Here is a 21,189-nt window from a genome sequence, read left to right as displayed (position 1 = left end):
TAAAGTGAAAAGTATTTTTTTGTTGGTGGTGACAGGCTGGATTTTGAAACGTTAATAATAATCAACAAACGAATGAAATTAAATAATTATTATATACATTTGTTTTTTAGGTAGTATACAATTTTTGTAATACAAAAGACATTAAAATGTTAAATAGTCTATATATAAAATTATTTATTGAGGTCTTACTAAAACAATGTGGTGACAGATGGATCTTTCTAAATAAGTAATGCGTGTGAACTCACCCTTATAATCTGGTGCGATTTAGACTAAGCCATATTTCAACATGTTCGTTGTCTATAAATAATTTTGTTTATAAAAAAATATCACAAAATATTATTGTATATTAATATAATATAGATATTCTAGTGTACAGAACTTATACGGGTGATGTATACATTGGTATACAACGAGACTGATTTTGAAATGTCTATCAACGAATGTATTATCACGAATGACATTTCAGAATGAGGATTTATATTTGTATCCCAGAAAATTAAAGAAAAATATATAAATAATTGTTCTTCATACTGATTAATGAAAATGGTGCTTCAATTAAAAATAACAGTTCTTTTCTCGCTTTTTACAAGCAGGTTGATAATAGAGTTTTGATATTTAAAATTTCTAACATAGCACCATAAAAAACATTTTCTTTGCTAATGTTGTAGTTGTCTAGTGTCAAAAATGTTCAAAGCGCATATAGATGAAGGTTAATATAATATTATATATATATTCTAATATTTGTATATTCTGTAATATATATATTAAATTTATATAAAAAAACCGCTTCAAAATCCGTTGCGTAGTTTTAAAGATTTAAGCATACATAGGGACAAACAGACAGCGACAGCGACTTATACTATGTAATGATTGAACAACAACTCTTGTACATATATTACATACTCTAAGAAGTCGTAAAAGGAATAATAATATAACAACGAACAAATTATACTTTATAATATTTGGGATTCAACCTGAAATTCCATCTATTTGCTATTTGAACATTTCGACAAGTTGAACACGGCATTAGCAATTAAACAATAGTAATTTAAATACAAAGTATTAGTATTATTAATTCGAATATTAGACTGTGTACGTTTAGATATGAAATACGAATATAAAAGGTACCTTGCGTACTTTTCTATTGCTAAGTATAATAGAGCAATGCTCAACAAACTAACAAACATTTGTTGTATATAATTAAGATGTAACAATGCATGCTAGGTGCGTAATTAACTTAATTATAAAATATACAGTAAATTTACTTGTTTACATCACAACTTTGAATTAGAAAACGTACCCATACTACGTGATCCGTTCAGAGTAGTCTTCAAAATATCACGCTTTGTAAAATTTTGCAATTGTTTGTTTCTTTTTTATACCACAATTGTGGTAGCATTCAGCCTATGAGGCTAGCTAGCTGGCTTATCAGGTAAACGGATATCGTAGCCCAAGGATGCCTAAAACACCAGGAGAGACGTGTGCGTCAAATGAAATCCTTCTTGAAATAAATAAGTATAATTAATATAAGACAATAACTATTTTTGTAACTTTCTATTGATTTTAAATAAGTATAATACGAGTAGTCCTCGGAAAAAGGGCGATAAGCAGGGGGAGGGAATGGATTGAAAGTTGTAAAAACAAAGAGGGCCACGTAGTGTGTGGGTATGTTCAGATATACGTAAAAATTATAAATAACACGTTTATGTAATTCAGTGTCCAATAGCCATATAAAATATTTATATGATTATTGAACTTGTTAATTTTATATAATGAACTTTAATATATTATAATTTAAGATATTATTTTATTTGAGGCTGTTTAAATAATAATCATGTACATTAGTGTCATTTGAAATATCTCCACTAACTCAGTCTGACGTGTACTACCACAAACCCAGTACTGTTATTAATATTAATAATTGTTAGATCAATAAAATTCATTTATTATATTTATTTGTAATGAAATAGAGCAATATATCGCCTGTTTAGTGTGAAAATAGTTACTTGTTTACGATAAATTCATACGACCATCGTGGGGGTAACGGTTTAACACGTTTCCTTACATTTCTATTGTCGCAGATTCGTTTCTCGCACTGTACAAGTGTTATTCATGTATTTGAATTAGTCTGGGTGTTTTCTATGTACTTACAAAAAAATGTAGAAGTCGATTAGTATAAATAGTAAAGTTTCTGCTTAGTTTGGGGTTATGGCGCTGTGGTATTCTTTTTGTTATACACTATTATATTGACATATATACTAAACTATTAAATACATAGAACACTTCAATTAAGAGATGAATTCGGAGTATGTTCCAGTAATACAGTTTATGAAGCGATTTTTTAATGTTTTTAGTAGCTTTATTTGTAAACAGGTGATATAAAAAATCAACGACAAAACATGAACACGTCAATTTTACATATGTATCATGTTTTATAACTGATATTTTATTTAGATGTAAGAGTAAAAATATCCACTAATTAAATGTAAAAAAAATATTACCAAAATCCTGTACAAAACTCGAAATATATGGTAGTGTAAGAAATTAGTCATACTCGTAGATAGGTCGCCGAAATGTTAAATATTTACTAATATATTGTCAAAAAGAGATAATATTTTTATGGATATCATATATGCGGGTAGTAACTGGATGAGAATGGCTGAAGATCGTGCCCAGTGGCGTGCCTTGGAAGAGGCCTATGTCCAGCAGTGAACTGATGGTTGATGATATCGAGTTATTTTCATATTTACTGGAATGATTGTGATTTGGTGCTGTTATAATTTACCGTGCGATATTATTGTAGGTGTCCGCAAATTTAATTTTTACGCATGAATTGTTTTTTGTAAAGGTACAAATGGAAAGGTGCATCCGCTTTATCTAACGGTTTTGTGTAAACCGTTATATAACCCATTTATAATTAAATAAATGTGGACTAATTCTGGAAACAATCATGATAAATTCCCGGTGAATTTGTCACGTTGGACTGATTGGCCTGGCCTCATATTCATCTTATCATCCGCCACTGGTGCCTCGCCAGCTTATACCAGCACGCTGGTGCTCTGCCAGCCTAAACCGCAGTTAGTGCAGCAGGTTGCGCCATTCCATTATGATACATAAAAAATAGCACTTTTACTATCCTGTTTCTACCTACATTTCATGTTCATCATAGACTTCACATAAACCGTCTACATACTCCATACATTAATATAACGTAACTCCATACATACAAACATTTGTATTCAGGATTGTTTGTATTTGTTGAGTGTTTTTTGTTTTTAACGCCATCCTATATGGGTACCAAAAATTGGTAGATTCTTGGACATCCGCACCAATATTGTACAATATTTAATAAAATATCTATTGAGTAAACGTCAATCCATGTTGATTCAAACTTTAACATTTCCAATTTATATAAGATGTATATGTTGATAGTACAAACTCCACTACGATATGATAGTGTTTCGTAATATTTCCCTGTAAATATTATGTAAATGTATATTTTACAATGTTAGTCAGTTGTTACATATTATTATTATATTCAATTTTTTTTTCGTTTGTACAACATTTATGCATTTCATTTTAGTATACACATACATAAAATATTAGATGTAAGTTGCTTAGCAAATCCTTTATTTCATTCAATTTAAATGAGGCATGTTTATAAGATATTTATTAAAAGCTATAGAACATCCAGAATTAATGCGTCAAAATATATAATAATAACATATTGTTTATATATATGACGGTATTGAATAAACTTTGAATCCTTAGATTTATATTTGCTAAGCAACATGTGTGTAGAGATTATAAATAATATATTGTGATATAATATGCCATTCATGAGTATTCTAAGTCGTTAATTATTTCACGACATTGTAAAAAAATATATTTTAAGAGAAAAGTGTTAAAATCATTAAAATATTTGAGAGAATAATTGCATTTTTTTGTTATTTTAATTTGAATTTTATACAACTAGCGCTCCACCTTTGCTTAGCACTGAACAAGTGGGTATATACTAAAAATTACTGTTTTCACTTCTGTTGTTAAATAAAAACATATAATAGCTCTTATTTACAAATATCGGATTTTATAATACTATACAATAAGGAATTATCTATGTTTATGTACACACACACTACTAAGTGCAATAAAAGAAATTCACTTATTAATTTATTTTATTTTCCAATTCTCAATGCACAAGAAAATATAATTATGACACAATGAGAATATTTTAAAACTATAATACAGAAGACAATAAACTTGACAACGTACGAAAATAGTGCAATTCTCACAATATTAAGATGTTTATTTAATAAATAATTTTTAATCCTGTGAAGCAGACCAGAGCAAAGGATACATAACATAAATATTAAATTACGTAAAGCATGCACACTATGTGGCATTTATTACGATAAAAGTGCGTTTTGATCTGTTATAATACACGAGGCGGAATTCCAGCCAGAGAAGCCAAGGGTGTAATAGAGTCTAGTGTGTTAAATGAGCACGTATACCGTACGATGTTTTTCAACATACTTGCGAGGAAACAGAATAAAAATAATGATATTATATTTTGTTCATTTTGAACTGCGATGCACAACTACGTTCCCGCGGTTTTACTTTTTTAAATTATCGCCCTGACTACTGATTGGCTGTTTTATGAAATAAACTTCACTCGTCAACTTTATAACGTACGCGTGTTTAAATATAAAAAAGAGGTGAAATTATATAAACTTTACGAGCAAGTGTGTTGAAAAAAATTTCGTAATTCTTTATAAATAAAAAATCTTACTGTATCTAAAACTGCCTTGCTGGTCTATAACATGACATATCACATGATCTCTTATGAATACCGTAAGTCCTTAAAAATAAAACGATATTTTGTCTACCACAGTCATTGAATTATAAAGCATATTGGTGTACTGGCTTTTAAAATAAATGTAAAGTGCCTTAGATTAACTATCATGTTATAAAAGATTTGCATAAAAAACTATAAAATTCTTCAAAACTTGAGTTCTGGACGCTAAGGGATAAAAGTTACATGATCAAACATTATATAACAGTTACAGTATAACGGTCAGAGTATAATTGAAAAAATGGACGTTCAATTCTATGAATTAAAAATGTCTAATAGCAATAGCAAATGTCGAAAATTTGGAATAACAAAAAGACACTGTGATGATTAGAGAAAATTGCATAGATTGCCTCAACAAAAGAATAACAAAATTTAAATAAAAATTAGGTGGAAAGTACTTACCTACCAACATTTTTTTGGTAATTCAAATCTACCATAAGATTTTCATTTTGCTTCTTTCGAGTGATTAAAAATTTAATAACATTTTAGCGGCTTTTGATACACATTAAGAAATAAATCTGGCGTTTCATAAATAAGATTCTGTGTTGTCTAAAAATGTTTGTGTAATTTTTAATAGAATCTATAATACAAATAGCTGCTGATAGAATCTGTAAAAGTGCCTTTTGATACCAAATAAATCTATTTTTAAAAACTTTAATGCACAAATACACAAATAAAGGTGCACATGGCGGACGTTAAGTCCACCTAGAGGCATTTTCTCTCAGTCAACCAAAGTCAGGACAAACAGAGATTCATGTGGGCGGTGCATTACAAATCGATTTGTGAAAAGAATGGCACTATTGTAACACTTTGAAAAAGTAAGTAATAAATGTAAGTTTACGAGATTCCAAAGCAACAGAACAAAACACAATTGATTTTAAACTTTAGAACATTAATCAAACACTTCTAAGCACTTTCAATACAAGTTTTAATATCATAATTACAATACAACATTCACAAGACATGTTCGTTTACTGATTTTCTTTAATACGCGTTCCAATGCACGCAATATTTTTGTTCTTTTTTATCACATTACGCTATCAATGATCACGGAATGAAAATTATATAAAGAATTACATCAAAAATATGTCGTTTCATAACTGGAACAATAGTTGGTGACTTAGTAACTACAATAAACGAATTTATATACAAATATGATTTACATAACATATACTTTCTCGATACTCTTCATTGAGAATACTTCTTTCGTTTTCGGACAGACAATGGATCCTAGTTTCACCATTTCTTTTATAGCCTGTAAAGATAAATTTGAACACTGTTATACCGTTTTAGATTATAAGTACATGATTTTACTGTCTAGAAATGAATTCTACTTAAAGTTTATTTCAAGTTAAATAAGCTGCAAGCTGAATAAGCACATGGCGTAATTAGGCCTTAGCTTAACATCAATCTGCAGATTTTGCCAAGCAGAAGAGGAAACGTCACTACACATCCTATGTGGTTGTAGCCCTCTCATCCATAAACGAAATATCCTTTGGAAAGTATAGACTATATCCTGAGGAGATAAAACCCATCGCTCCTAAGAATATGCTTCAATTCTCCTTTAGCGAACTTTGAATAAGGATGAGCACAATAGATCTATACAGGTCGCAGTGTTACAGTCTTAGCACCTGACAGTAGCCGAAAATGCCAATTAAAAAAAAAGGACAGTGTTTGTCAAAGTGTAAGAGTACCTTCTCTCCGTAGACCTGTCCGTTGGGCAACACCATGGGCTGGTTGTGCTCGTTGAGCGGCAGGCCGGTGATGCGGCACACGAGCCGCGAGTGGCTGCAGTGCGCGTGCGGCAGCTCCCGCGCCAGCGCGTCCAGAGGAGGCTGGCACGCCGGACACGCCGACACCTGCATTATATTATATACCTACTAGTTGTCCCGGCAAACCTTGTCTTGGCATATAATTTAATATCGCTATGGCTATTAAAAAATAGAGGTCGATGGTAGAAGGGCACAAATATAGGGCTGTATGTATTTTTTAATACCACATAATAAAAAATTATTGTCCAAAAATAAAAGAAAAGTGATGGTTAAACCTCCAAAACCACTTAGGGGCTTGAAAAATAGATATTAGCCGATTCCCAGACCTACTGAATATGTATATAAAATTTCATAAAAATTGGTCAAACCGTATGAGAGGAGTATGTAACTAACTTTGTGACACGTTTTATATACAAGATTTATTTTAAACTTAAATTTATTAAGTTTTTAAGTTCTTTAGTAAACTTAACTAAACACCCACAGCTGTATCACATAGAACATCAATAGGTCCAGTCGTACCTTGGTGGCCTCATTGTAACATTGCGGCGTGTTGAGTGCGGCGAGGCCGAGCTGCAGAGCTACAGGCAATGCCGGCAGTCGCTGCGGGTGCAGTAGGCGCGCGTGCTCCCACCGGAACTGACGCACTAAAGCCTCCCAGCGACGTCCCGACAGCAACGACCGGTACGGCTCCACCTCTACAAAATTAACACAACTTAAATATAATAATAATATAAGTCTTTATTCTTCACAGGAAATATTTGGAAAGAAAGAACTTCCAATCTGGCCATCTTCCAATTGTAGGTTGAGAAATGGCAATGACATTATAGGTATGATATCTTCATCAACACAATGCAAGGAAAACACATGAGCGATATCACGGGCGTCACTTTATAATATGATCTCCGTAGCGCCGTTCATATATACGATGGTGATAGTATCCATTACTAATATATATTAGTGATGGATACTTACCATCAGGCGGACCACGAATCTGACTTCAGGCTCATCCCTTGAACTCCCTTGGTGCCCCTATTAATAACTTCATAATGCTCTTTGTAGCGCCGTTCATGTATATCAGACTGATACTACTACTATTTGAAGGATTTTTTTAACAATATATAATTATCGACTAGAGTGATCCCATTTTACTATTATTATTTTCTCTCTGTATAGATTATTTATGTATAATTTTTAAACTGTAATATTTTGCATGCCATTGCTATGGCAAGAGATGATACTGTTTAAATTGATAATTAAAAATAGTATCATCTGTCTGTCTTTTGCACTGTATTTTTGAGGAAATAAATAATAATTATTATTACTTACCATCAGGTGGACCGTATATCTGACTTCCCATTCATCTCATCATCTCTACTGGTGCCCCATTAATGTACATTGCTAGTAGTAATTTGCATCATCATCCAATAACATACCTGTATCCTTAGGGAAGGCGAGCATGCCCATGCAGTGCTGTATGTCCTGCAGTTGTCCCTCTTCATAAGTGGAGAAGTGTTTCTTTGCGTAGCGGACAGCCTCCAGACGTTTCTCTTCTCGGACCAACTCAATGAACTCCTGAAGACAGTATACAACGCTATAAATATTTTCTCCATCACCAATTAGAATTGTATTATGGTATTTACCTAATAATGATTCATTTATTAAACAACATACACCTCCCTATAATTCATATACGTAAATTACCCCATAGTTAAATTGATATGAAGGGGATTGTTAGTAATATAAAGTAATAACCCCTTTAAATTGCTACCAATGTACTGTCAGCTTAATAGTCACGCGGTTCCTCCTGACAACCAGTGTTCTGAAGTCTTGGATAATTTGCCATGGTTAGTTAACTGACCTGACCTCGCGCCCTTTATAACCATCCTCCATTTGTGCTCCGCCAGTATATATGAATACCAACGGTATACCATCGTAAAAAAAACATCTATAGTGTTGAAAATTTAATTTAAGTATTCATTTTCATAGGGCAGTGTAAATATAAGAACTTTTGATTAGTCATAATATGTTTTTGATGCTACTGAATTATAGAAGAGTATTTAAGAAGTTTGCATGTTGCTCTTTTAAACAAATGTTCAGAAAAACATTTTTAAGTTTTTTGTGTGAATGCTGCCAAATAGCAAAGTGTACAGTAGTAAATAAATAGTTACTTGCGTAAGTACTCTTAAAACACAGTGTATATTTACTCAGTTTACCTGTATCCGTATCTTGAACTCCATATTTGAACCGAGTTTCCTCAATTTGGACTTATTGTCGGCACACCACTGCAGGCAGCGTGCGGTGCGCTGCTGTTGTAATTCTGCTTCCACTTCCGCTGCAGCTGCATATATATCTGCAAATAGATGTTATAATAGTTATATGACCATAGTGCTAGTTCGCTAAGGGTTAACCCATAGAGAGTTAACTTTCTCGAAGAAGGTGGCGGCATAGAGGGAGTCTCACCGATGCACTAATCCGTCGCAGAAGAGTACGGCCTAGAGCTAGGGGCGTACCCAATTCCGCCCCACCCCTATCCCCAGTTGGGACCAAGGTGCTCGCCTTGAGGAAGCGCCCCAACGAAATGGCTTCGGAGGCGTACGCGTGTATCGATACGTGTATAGAGTAGGGCAAAATAGGACGCCCCAACAACTACATCCATCTACAGGGTGGTTCAACACCGCCGCAGTTTCGGTAGCTGTCGTAGGTACTCCGTGGGATTTTTTTGTGGGTACCACACATCCTCGTCGCCCTTTGACCCCCCCCCCCCCGTCAAGTCCCCCCACGTACTTATAACAAGCTCTGCTTAACTTGGTATTTTATTAAATAAAATATCAGAAATTCTCTTTGTGAGTTACTTAACATCATGGTTTCAATATGCTTTTCAATATGATTACTCTCAAAAATCTAACTTTTTCTCTTACCAACATTGGTGAGGTCCCTCAAGGACCTAGCGTCTGCCAGCTTATTTGCCGAATCGTAGTACCCATTCCTTAGGAAATAGTCCACGAGCATTCGATCCAGGCGCACTTTACGCCACTGGTTCAAGGAAGTCTGAAATTTTCAAAATGTTCAGTATGTTTTAGTCGTCGCTATAGATGCGTAAATTACTGATCTGATAAGCAAGAAATTGTTACAATTTCATGCTTATCAGATCAGTAATTTTTAAAATAATATTAATGAACCCAAAAAAATATGACATCAGTTTCGTTTTGTTTTTGCATATAAATTATAGTTATGAACTACTCATGTATAAATATTCAATGTTTTGGCTTCGTTAAACGCTATAATGTCTACATACCTCATTCTTCGCCTTCAGTTTTAAAATCGGTTGAAATTAAATTAGACAAAATAAAATATCATACTCTAACTTGAGGAGTGCTGGGTTCAGTGATGGCGTGCGCTTGTTCCTTCAAATGTTCCAGACGTTTCTTGCATACCATGGCCGCCTGCAGTTCCTCATTGATAGCCTCAGAAGCCTTTCGCTTCATTGTCGTTAGTTTCTCCACCTGGTAAACCAAAAGAATTTATTTATGTATGCCATATTTTTTAGAAATAGATGATATCTCGTTAATTATGATCAATTCTATTTTACTACATTCCTCTCAGATATATCTCGTACTACTAGATAAATTGGTGAAGCTGCCCCGTTTTGCGCTGATCTCTATTTCTACGAGGCGGGGCTAAAACTAAAAAATCGTGCCTCCCTAATATTCCCCCGCCAACTCAGGCCAACATTTTTGCAATACACATATTAACATACAATTTGTGCTGTTAATTATTGTGGCTTTTTGTTGTGATATCTTATTTTTCGATACCGATATCTTAATTTTCGAATGCATTGAACACAAACATAATTTACTTGTCATCCGTCTGTCTTTGACAACAGAAATAATGAGCCTCCATTGAACACAAATCCATACATATATACAGCATTGTCATCCGTCTCCCATTCCAGAGGTCTAACATTGGTTGGCATTGTAGAATATGCCATTATGTTCTGCCTCATTAGGCATGTAAAATTTAACATTATTTAAAAACTATTACATTTCTCATCAGAGCAATTATGAATGCCCAATAAGATGTCATGCCTCTTTTATTTTCACTCAAATCAAGCTTCTTAGTGGCTGAAAAAGAAGGGCCTGAAATACCCACAACAACAGCTTTTTACAGTATTCCTCTTGTAGGCTGAAATGGATAAGACTGTGACATAGGCTTACATTTAAATTTTAGTTAAAATATTACCATTCCACCTAGCAATGTATCTATTTCTCCAGTAGTTGCCTGTTTCTTGGTGGCGCCTTCAAGCTCGCAACCAGCGCTGCCCACCTGCCTCGCTTCTACGTCGAGGACGCGTTGAGCGTTACGGTAGCGTTTGTTGAACACCTCATATGGAACCTATATCAATTTTTTTTTTATACTGTGTTCATTGCATAAAAATTGAATTTACATAATGTACATTACGCGGGAATATCACAAACTAGGTCAAAGGTTAAAAAGTAAAGTTGGCAACATTAGTTACTTCCATGCCACAGGGCATTCTGTGAGGCTAGTACCAGAGATAAATTACGAGTTGTGTTTGATGCTAGTTGCATCACAACACACAATTTAAATAACACAATGTCATATATTCATAACTCTGTCACCAAAATATATAATAACAAAGGAATACCAGAGAATATTACTATACAGGATTTTTTATATGTAAGATTTATATCTTGTGTTATGATTGTCTGCGATAAATTTTAAAAAGACTTACATCTGAGTAAATTGCTACAGCTTAATAGATAGGATATCTTTTATTGTCCCCAATGTTACAACTACAGAGCTACAGCAATATGTGACCAAGTCTGGCAAACTAAGTTTAATATAATGTTGCATATATATTATAAGCTAGCTAAAACACACATTTTCCTCTGCTTTTATATGTATGATATATATATGCGTATGCTCCTCCTCATGAAACAATATATTAACACATTAAATTCCATTAAAATCCATTCAACAATTTAGTCGTAAAAAGGGAAAAAAAGACAGTTTCCAACACTTTAAAATATTAGTATGGATTAATAACTATTTAAGATTAATTACTATCTGAATGTGTTACCAATCTAGCTTGATGTTAACTGACAAATGAAGTTCACATGAAGTGAAAACTATTGGTAAAGACATTGTAGTGCTTGTGTTAATTCTCATTGTCTATGCCCATCTGTGTGTTCAGGTGTATTTGAAAATTTGGGTCAAACACTTATATATATATAAGTATAATAAAAACTTAACTTGTTATATTCTACTTTTACCTCAACTTGAAATAATATCTAAAGTTTAAATGAATTATTATATCATTATTATATCCTTTAATTGTAGCTAAACTTATAAGAACTCTTAAGAATAAATGGTTGAGGTTGTGCAATATGTGACAATAAGATCCATAAAGTTGGATGAGAAATTAATAATATTTAAATAATATTAATAAAAAAAGAAAAGTATTTTATTTTCTTTTGGTATAGTTTTTGTAATAATAAACTAATAACATATTTGATCAATGATTCTTTCAACTACAGAAAGCAATATTATCAAAGAGTGAATAAAAGTTAAATTTCAAACAGATAGCAACTAACATTAAAATAAAGTACATATTTTAGGGAAAAATATAATTAAAGTAATCATATTAGCTTTCAAGAAACAAAATTAATTTATGGCCAAAAATTACATTTTACACAAACCTTTATATTCTTAACATAAAAGTTTTGTGGCAAATAGATACTTGAGATAAGATTTCAAATCCCATATGATTAGGAGCAGAATAACATAATGAACAAGTCTTTTGTAATTTAATAACATATTTGTTGCAATATTGTCATTATAGTACTTATACTGCTTATTAATGTCTAATTCAGGTATAAACAATTGTTTATTTTAAAAAAATGAGCATTTCTATTTTCTCTAAATATAATAAAGTAAGTGGGTGTTACAATTGTGAAAATAGCAGTACCAGTATAGTAGTAATACTTATTCAAATTAGAAGATACTTACATATCATTATTTATTATATTACATTTTCAGTCATATATACAATTTTTTTTTGTATTATTATCCTATTTTCAATAAGACAATAGGAAACAATAAGCGTAACGTTAGCAATTTTGCATATTACCCTCGGAACTGATGTTCTAACAAAGGCAGTATTGAAAAAATATGAAGACAACGATTGTCATCTACGTACCTTCAAAGTAGCGTGCTCAAGCGACTTCAGCTCGTTCATGTTTAGATTATAACTGAAATCCTATATCGTCCTCCAAAAGCGATCACCTGAAAATTTCAGTAAATTCTTCAAATGAAAACAAAACTCAGCTGATTGCACGCCATTTGTATTCGTCAAGACATCAAAATATTACTAACAAATGCAAAAAGATTGAGGTGAATATCGCTCTGAATTTCACGGCCACATATTGAAATTCTGTTACACTAAATTTTATGGAACAATTTGAGATAAATTAATATAATTTATTTTATTATGTATTAAATTAGAAATTGCAAACCTTCGATTCGTTAATTTTTACTCTATAAGATTACCACAGACAAAAAATATTTGTAGTAAATAATCACTGCGCAGAAAATAATTATTTCATCATAGACAATTCTAAATATTCAATTAACATGTATAATGGAAGTAAAAACGTACACGGTAATAATTTTAATGTTTCTAAATAACTAAAATATATCTCTATTATTTAGTAATTTAATAATATTAATGAAGAATAGCTATAATACTATTTATTAGAGAAAGCATTATTATTAAGCAAACATTGCGTATATTAGTTTTTGTTTGAATAATTTTGTGATGAATTTTGTTAAGAAAGCGTATTACTAAACAGTTTTATAAGTATCTTCTAATTTGAATAATTTGTACGTGGGTAAACAATTTTAAAATTAAAATAACAGTTAATTTAGGTAAAGCGAATGCATCCGAATGGAAGCATAGACGAAAGATTTTTGTCCATGGTTTTGTCGGCGCGTCAGCGCGTCACTTTCGTTACGCAAATCCGCCATTTTGTACGTTGCTGGCGGTCCTTCTCGCTATACTTTCTTGGATTTGTGATTGATACACCGAAAAACTATTAACTACGTATATAATTCCCATTACATATTGACTGTGGACAAAATAAACTGCTTTGTGTAATTAATTTGCAGCATAACCTGTGTTTTCGTGATTTGTGTGTGCCCTTTAATTGGAGCGCGTGGCTGGAGATTCTTTGTTGTTGGATTCAGCCTATTTACGGTGAGTTTCTTCTGTATTTACTATTGTAGTTAGTGTTTTAAGAGTATTAATAGGTTGATTGATATTTTGAATGCTGTTTTTGATACACTCGAGTAGTAATTTGCTAGTTTGTGATAGCGTCATAGCGGTAGCATGTAGCGGCGCGGCGCGGTGCTGTGATGTGATGGCTGACGGGCGACATTCTCGCGGCACCGACGCCGACGCGTCACAACTTGGCTTCGTAAGAAACGTGTTGGTCGTGATCCCACTTTCTAGAAGTTCGTTCCATATAATTATACCCTAAGATAGACAGCCTTTGACCTATTTCCAAAAATTTGGGATTATCTGATTGTGACGCAGTTTTGTGATTATAAGATAAATAAAGTAAATTAAAGTTGTGAATTTGTATGTGATATATTTTGCAATTCTGCTTTTGTGGTTAAAAAGTGCTTTTTGAACTTTTTAAAAGGTATACAAAATCTTATAACCTCTAACGAATTATTAACCATATATTATTGTTACACTAATATTAATTAATAGTCGACTAGGTAATTATTTTAATATCTAAATCATCAACATTTAACGTTAATTCAGGAATATGTCTACTTATTATCCAATAGAAAAGGTTTATGTAATGAATTTGTGTAAAAAATCTACTTAATTCTAAATAATGCTATAATATTTTATGCTTTATAATGGCTAGTATTTTAATTTTACAAATATGCAGATTAGTAGCATAGCCAATATATTTTCTTATGGGAAAATAATTTCCTTGCAGTGAATAAATAGTGGATTGTTACAGTGATGATGGTGTTAGTAAAGTCTTGTAGAGAAAACTCTTATATTTACTTAGTAGAATTGTTTGATTGTATATTAGTTTAGTATATCTGCAAATTAATATTTACATACACTGTATTGTAAATTTAAATATATGTTCTAGTGAACTTCTGTAATTGTTTCTTTATTGAACTTCTATTGTAAAACTTGAGAAATTTATTTTTCTAGACACAAGAAAAGGAAAATATTGCTAATTAAGACTTAAAAGAACTTTAGAATGAATAACAAATAATTTTACATTCACTTATTTTTTATTTAGGGAGATAAGATTGATGAGTATTTTAGTATAGTTGAGAATTAGGTGTCAATTAATTGCTTTTTAAAACCTTTAGTAATCAAAGAGTTCAGAAGTAACTCGGATAGTTTTTTTTTGTCTTTATCTGTTATTGTGTGGTTTCCCCACTTGTCTTATGTGTAGGTTCACTGATAACATTTAGTTTATTCATGAAGTAATTAAATTCAGTCTGGGTTTATTTGAATAAACCTATTGATTATTTAATCATAATACATTGTTTTATTCATTTATTGTGTTACAAATGAATCATACCATTCTTAATACATTTTATATTATGTTGTAAATTTAAATTATTACACATTATTTTTGAACTCAGAAAGTTGTGTATATATTGTATCATAGAAGGAACTGGAAGTAATCACTTTTAAGCTAATAGGCCACCCATTGTTGTATCTTTCTGTTGTTCATTGTTGTATGTTTATACATATTTATATATATATGTACATAATAGTGTATGTAAATGTTTGTTTTTTTCTGTGAGGAGGATAAGTAAGAATTTTAATTTAATTGTAACTACAAATGTTATTTACTGTATTGCATTACAAGTTCAAGTACAAAAAGGAATTAGAGTGTGATTGAGGTTTGACTCATTTTGTCTACTACAATGATAACAATATTGGAATACTTAAGAAAGATAGAAAAAATGTAATTTTACACAAACATTTTGCACAACAATGTTTACACTGGAACATTGAAGAAACATTGTTCATACCACAGAAAAGTTAAATTAGTACTGACTTTTCGCTCAACTAAGTTTGAATTGAAAACTTTGAATGGATTTCATTTGCAAGTTGTGCCTTTCATTATTTACCTATTTAGCTTTTGTATTTGTTTACAGTTGGGTTTTACTCTTGCTCAAATTCTTTTGCAAGTTTCATTCATTTGTTTAATAAAATCACAAAGGCAAATTTTGAATTGTTAATAACAAACAGAATTAATGAAAGTAGGAATGTTTTCATTAATATTACTAGAGTTCATACTGTAACAATGGTAACTTTGGTATTACTTCAGAATTCAAATATAATGAATTGGATTATGTTAAGCCATACAAATAGTGTAACTTCAAAAGTGTCTGTTTTATTAACTTTTGATAACTATACTGAATACATTTTAATGACTATTGATGTGACGATAGATTGTATCACGAGCGTGGAAATAGGCTTATTTTTATCTAGATAAGTGATCTCAAAGAGATTGAAACAGGGGATGAAAGTTTGCATATCAACAGCTTAACTCTTGTGTAGTCTTTTTATATAACCCGCCGATTAAAATGTAGCAGTTCGTTAATATTACGCTCGCAGTGTGAGACCTATTAAACTGAGCGGTTTATGTAATTAAGATTTATGATTCGTGTAACGCGGTGTCATTGTACTACCACAACATGTGCTATTTATTCTGGCACAACTGTTACCCGCGACTTCGCCTACAGCAATATATCTTCACATGTATCAGACCCTTCTAGATCCTTCTTTGACATAAAAAAATAGTCTGTCCTTATGATAACTTTACCTACATGTCATCTTTCATTAAAGTCTGTTTAGATGTGAAGAGATGATGTTGAGAAAACAACAAATCGATGGACAGAAATATATTCTGATTAATAATATTAGTATGGATTAAAAATTAAAATGGTAAAATGTAGACGATAATGAATGTGAGTAAAATTGTTCATGATGTTTATATTATGTATAGGTTTTTAAATCCGTCATATCATTTATAGCGAGGTATGAGGACTATCAACGTATATTACTCAATTTCCTTGAAATTTGCTATCGTAGATACAGCATAAACGTTCAAAGCGATATGTTATCATATAATAACAATAACACTTCAAAAATCGCATGAAACTACATGTAGTTCTAAAAGTTATGCACACCGTTGACTTTTAACGTTTTTAACGCCGTCCCACATACTCGTCAGTTTGGCTTGAATTATTCCCTTTTTGCATACATTTTTACTTTGTCTATATGACTATTGTAGGTATTAAAACATTGCAATCAAATAATTATGACGGAAATTTATTAACACAGTTAAATAAAACTAACTAAAAAGATACTAAAATCACTTAGCCGAATATTGCCAAGTCCGAAATTTGTATTCTTAATTCTAAAAACGACAGTTCGGTCAAATATACAATGAATGACCTAAATAAAAGATGTTTCTTTTTGTTTCTAAAAGGAAGTAACGTAGCGTAGGAGAGTGCGTGTTTTCTCTGCTAGATAGTGCGACAACCTCAAATCTGTCGCTGATAGTTGATGGAAGTATGTGTCACGGGCCAAATAAATAAAGTATAAAATAACAGTCTTAGTCGTTTTATTATTTTTATTTTTTGCACAATTAAATTTTAATCACAGCTATAAACATATGAATAGAGTTCCGTTTGTGCAATTTATCATTTACTAGCTTCTCTGCCCGGCTTTGCACGGGTATAAATGTATTATACATATAAAGCTTCCTCATAAATCACTATCTATTGTTAAAAACTGATTTAAAATTCGTCGCGTGGTTTAAAAGATCTCAGCGATTTCATTTTATACTATGTAAAAATTAATTTTGTGTCTCAAAAAGATAAATAATATAAACAATAATATTTAGAATTAACTAAAGAACAAAAAATAGACTAAACGTAACTAATACGTTGTTACTATAAAGTGTAACTTGTAATATAAAATATTATTAAATTATTAATGAGAGCGTATAGAAAAACAATTCTTGGTAATTCGCATACTTATGTGATATACCTGCTCTTCAGAGTGTATATGTACGTACATAGCAACACGTATATCGCATACAGAGGATCGGATCGCTTCGGCATATCCACAAAGCAATAGTTACCTATACAGTGTATAGCGAGATAAATATACCTACTGTAGTTCGTTATCGCAGATATATCCTACACTGATCATTATAGGGTTGGCGATTATTCTTTTGACCGTAAAAGATTTAAGGTTAAAAATATGTAGGTTAGATTCTGTCCTTGACTTGTTTCGCGTTATCATGGTTGATCGGGATATATGTATAGATCATATCTGTGGAGATAGATATGAATATACCGATCTGTCTGCCCACGATGATGTACTGGTCTATCTATGTCCATCTGCATCCCGAATGTTACGTAAATGCGAAATTTCATTGTCATTAGGTAAGCCTCAAAGACGTGAAAGTTAACAATCTAACCGTATATGTAATACTGGCCGTTTCCCGTGATTTATCTGCCAATTTTTAGATGCAAGATGGCCTATGTCCGTTCTCATGATACGGGTAATTTCTACGGTAATGATCCGTTCGCTGATTTTGTTGTGAAAAGGTAACCACCAAATAGACAGACGAATACTTTAGTGATTATAATATTGGTGTAGATAATAAATGATATCTAACTGTTACTTTTCATTGTAGGTGTCATTTTAACCGAATGTGACACATGGTTTAATCAAATTGTATATTTTGTATGGAATTGGAAGTTTTGTGTAATATACAGGATATCTTGTTCAAAACTGATATTTGGATTCAACTATTCATTTTGCAATTGGTCGTGTTAATCCTAGTTAATAGTAATGTTAAAAACTAATTGTACTAAATATGTACTAAACAAATTAGTTTCGAAAATTCTCTTAATATTTTTAATCATATGCCATTCTTAAATGTAATCTATTAAATCTCAAACGTTTATTTTTATTACAATTATTATTGTAATGAATTAAAACGTATGTCTGATGAACACAGATTGCATACAAATTCGAACATCACTTGTTTTTATTGTTGCCCGCCGGAGCGTCGCGCACTACTTTTCCCAGACATTTTTCCATGCGATCGCGACTATTATAAATCGTTTTATAATGACACCCATGAGTCGGCTCGGTAAATACCGGTGTGTGCACAGACCACATCCGTTCGCGCCGTATGTATACACATATGTACATATATATATACAACCGGCTCACTCGCTCGGCGATCGACTCATCGATTTACTCGTTTACAATAATCGGTAGATTTGTTCCGGGACTAGTTTTTACAAGCAATTTTTGTCTGCGTGTTTCTGTCAAAGGGCTAATTTCCCAGCACTATACCCCTCATTCATGAAGACGTCAAACGTTTAATTAACCTATTATAGCTTTTGAACTGTTTTGTTCTTTTAATTCGAACAATATTCTTCTTCATTTATTAAATGTATTATTTTGTTAGAATAGAAGTGCACCCTTACTAATAAAACCTATATTTTATTAGTAAGGGTGCATGATATTTGCATTTTTGTTTCACTGTGGATAAATACGGTTTTGCCGGCAGCTTGTCCACCATTCTTTTTATAAATTTTATATTATTTTGATACCTATTTTTTGTCTTTTTATGACTGCTTCTCTGTGAGCCCTCTTGAGAAAAAACAGATTTATTACAATAATTAAAGATTTCTTTTAATAGTCATTGTAATAGTCAGCTCTTTCCGTATATGACTGGAGCGGGAGTCATATACGGAAGCTGAAAGATAAGTAAAAAAAGAACACGCATCATAATTTTAATAAGAACATTGAACCTGAACTATAACAAATAAATATTTTAAACCAAACTTTCTTCTCCTTATTTTATTTTTATTTTCTCTACGAAAGATCGTCTATGATGTCCTTCCATGTTGAATCTATATCTATACTATAGAGAGAAACAATGCGCTGATGTGTACAACTGTTTTATTTATAGTAATTTCGTTTTACAACGAACGCCTGATTCCATTCACAAACACCATAAAAAGTTTAAAAGCCATCACCGATCACGCGATTTTGCTTTCCGTTTCAGGGGAGTAGTCAGGCTTTACTTAGCTTTCAGTATTAAATGTTTTATTTCGCACTTTAGTTATTTACTATTTTTTATCACTGGCATACTTATTATTTATATAGAAAACTTAATATTTTTCAAAATGGCAAAGATTGTTTGGATAATACCGGTTGATCTAATCTTTGTACAATGTGTAGTCTTGTATTAAACAGCCTTGTAGATTGTATTAAATTGTTAGTTATTTTCTAATCTTATATTATGTATAGACCCCCATTTCCTCACCTCTACTGTATAGTGCAGCCAATTTTATCTATTGGCAATCAAAGTCAGTCAGGCACTATATTGGACCTAGCCTGCACTCTACGCTCCAGGGACGCATTTCCCATGGTAGATTTGTGCTCATCCTCAGAAATCGATTTAAGCTCCGTAACTTCTGTCTCTGGATATTGTAACGTTTACTATTCCTGTTATATCAATTTATCTCCCAATTTGCACTATGCATTTCGATATGTACCTACAATGTATGTTTAAAATAGCAGTTATTACACTGTCGGAGCAAGTAATTTCATTTTTACAACAACGAACCGATTTTCGAAATCGCGTACCAATACAATCGTTCAATATTATCTAACGGTATAACGCGAGTTCAGCACCGCTTTATTGTGCTGCAGGCCGTTATTGCCTCCCCCTATCGACTCCCCCCCTCCTGCCCCTGGCTATCGGGGGTGGCAACCCTCGCTGACCGACCTATTAAAATTGTAATTACCAACGGACTCGTATTATTGTCGAAATGATGTCATATTGATTATTCGTTGGGAGCTACGTGTTTTGTATTATTACAATTGGTGATAAGCTCGCGCCTGCATAGTAACAAATGCAAAATATACATTGTTGTCTGGAGATTGTTAAACACATGTGTACTATTGTGTGAATATTTATACAAATGTAGTGGAAATCATTGTTATGTGTGTAACGGCTGTGTTAGATTCAGTTTATTAATCGACATTATTAGCAAAATTGATTTCAAGTTCGAATAAGACAAATCGGTTCAACCTTTAATTTTTATTTGATTAACTTCATGGGTAAATGATAGTCATGTCTTATTGAGGACACACCCTTGTCAACTCGTCTTCTGCGGGCTTCTTCTATTTCATATGAAATTAATAACATCGGTTTAGGAATTAACGAAGATATCGCTAAAATAATCACAAATAAATACAATATATTTAGTAAAAATAAAATAACCCCAGGACAATTTAAACAGCTCGATCTAGTCCCAAGCTAAGCAGAACTTGTATTTTCGGTAGGTACGGGAAAACTGATAGAAATGCATCATACATTTTTTCGTAATATACAAGGAAAACACACAGATCAATACAAGCAATCACACTTATGAATTCAAATGTTTATACTT

General features: G+C 32.0%; 2 protein-coding genes across 4 annotated transcripts in view; one reads left to right on the top strand and one right to left on the bottom strand.

The window, feature by feature from the left end:
* Nucleotides 1-5,417: 5,417 nt before the first annotated feature.
* Nucleotides 5,418-13,208, bottom strand: LOC131845553 (E3 ubiquitin-protein transferase MAEA). 3 transcript variants are annotated; one of them, XM_059194624.1, is made up of 10 exons: nucleotides 13,161-13,208; nucleotides 12,845-12,930; nucleotides 10,864-11,016; nucleotides 9,984-10,127; nucleotides 9,543-9,672; nucleotides 8,838-8,974; nucleotides 8,058-8,196; nucleotides 7,144-7,319; nucleotides 6,547-6,711; nucleotides 5,418-6,107 (listed from the first exon to the last, which is right to left on the bottom strand). In XM_059194624.1, the coding sequence occupies exons 2-10, from the start codon at nucleotides 12,881-12,883 to the stop codon at nucleotides 6,012-6,014; spliced, it is 1,179 nt and encodes a 392-aa protein (XP_059050607.1). In that variant the 5' UTR covers nucleotides 12,884-12,930; nucleotides 13,161-13,208; the 3' UTR covers nucleotides 5,418-6,011. The 3 variants fall into 3 exon arrangements, with proteins under 3 accessions (XP_059050607.1, XP_059050609.1, XP_059050608.1); XM_059194626.1 differs by having other exon boundaries at nucleotides 9,990-10,127; XM_059194625.1 differs by lacking the exon at nucleotides 13,161-13,208 and adding an exon at nucleotides 13,021-13,154.
* A 426-nt stretch (nucleotides 13,209-13,634) lies between these two features.
* The window catches only part of LOC131845554 (C-terminal-binding protein), a 105,257-nt gene continuing 97,702 nt past the window's right edge, over nucleotides 13,635-21,189 (top strand). The window contains exon 1 of the mRNA XM_059194627.1: nucleotides 13,635-13,900. The gene's annotated coding sequence lies outside the window, so the exon portion shown is untranslated. The remainder of the gene's footprint in view (nucleotides 13,901-21,189) is intronic.

This window comes from Achroia grisella, unplaced genomic scaffold (genome assembly GCF_030625045.1).
Source record: "Achroia grisella isolate CSIRO2021 unplaced genomic scaffold, CSIRO_AGI_Agris_v1 utg474, whole genome shotgun sequence".
Taxonomy (NCBI): domain Eukaryota; kingdom Metazoa; phylum Arthropoda; class Insecta; order Lepidoptera; family Pyralidae; genus Achroia; species Achroia grisella.
The sequence above is the reverse complement of the archived record's forward strand: the minus strand, read 5'-3'. Positions and strand labels throughout refer to the sequence as shown.

Excerpts from the sequence above, each read along its gene's own strand:
- LOC131845553 (XM_059194624.1), bottom strand. The coding sequence starts at position 12,883 with ATGAACGAGCTGAAGTCGCTTGAGCACGCTACTTTGAAG. Across the intron at positions 8,975-9,542 it reads GAGGGACCTCACCAATGTTG|ATATATATGCAGCTGCAGCG; the intron begins GTAAGAGAAAAA and ends ATCTATTTGCAG. Across the intron at positions 7,320-8,057 it reads CGCCTTCCCTAAGGATACAG|AGGTGGAGCCGTACCGGTCG; the intron begins GTATGTTATTGG and ends TTAATTTTGTAG.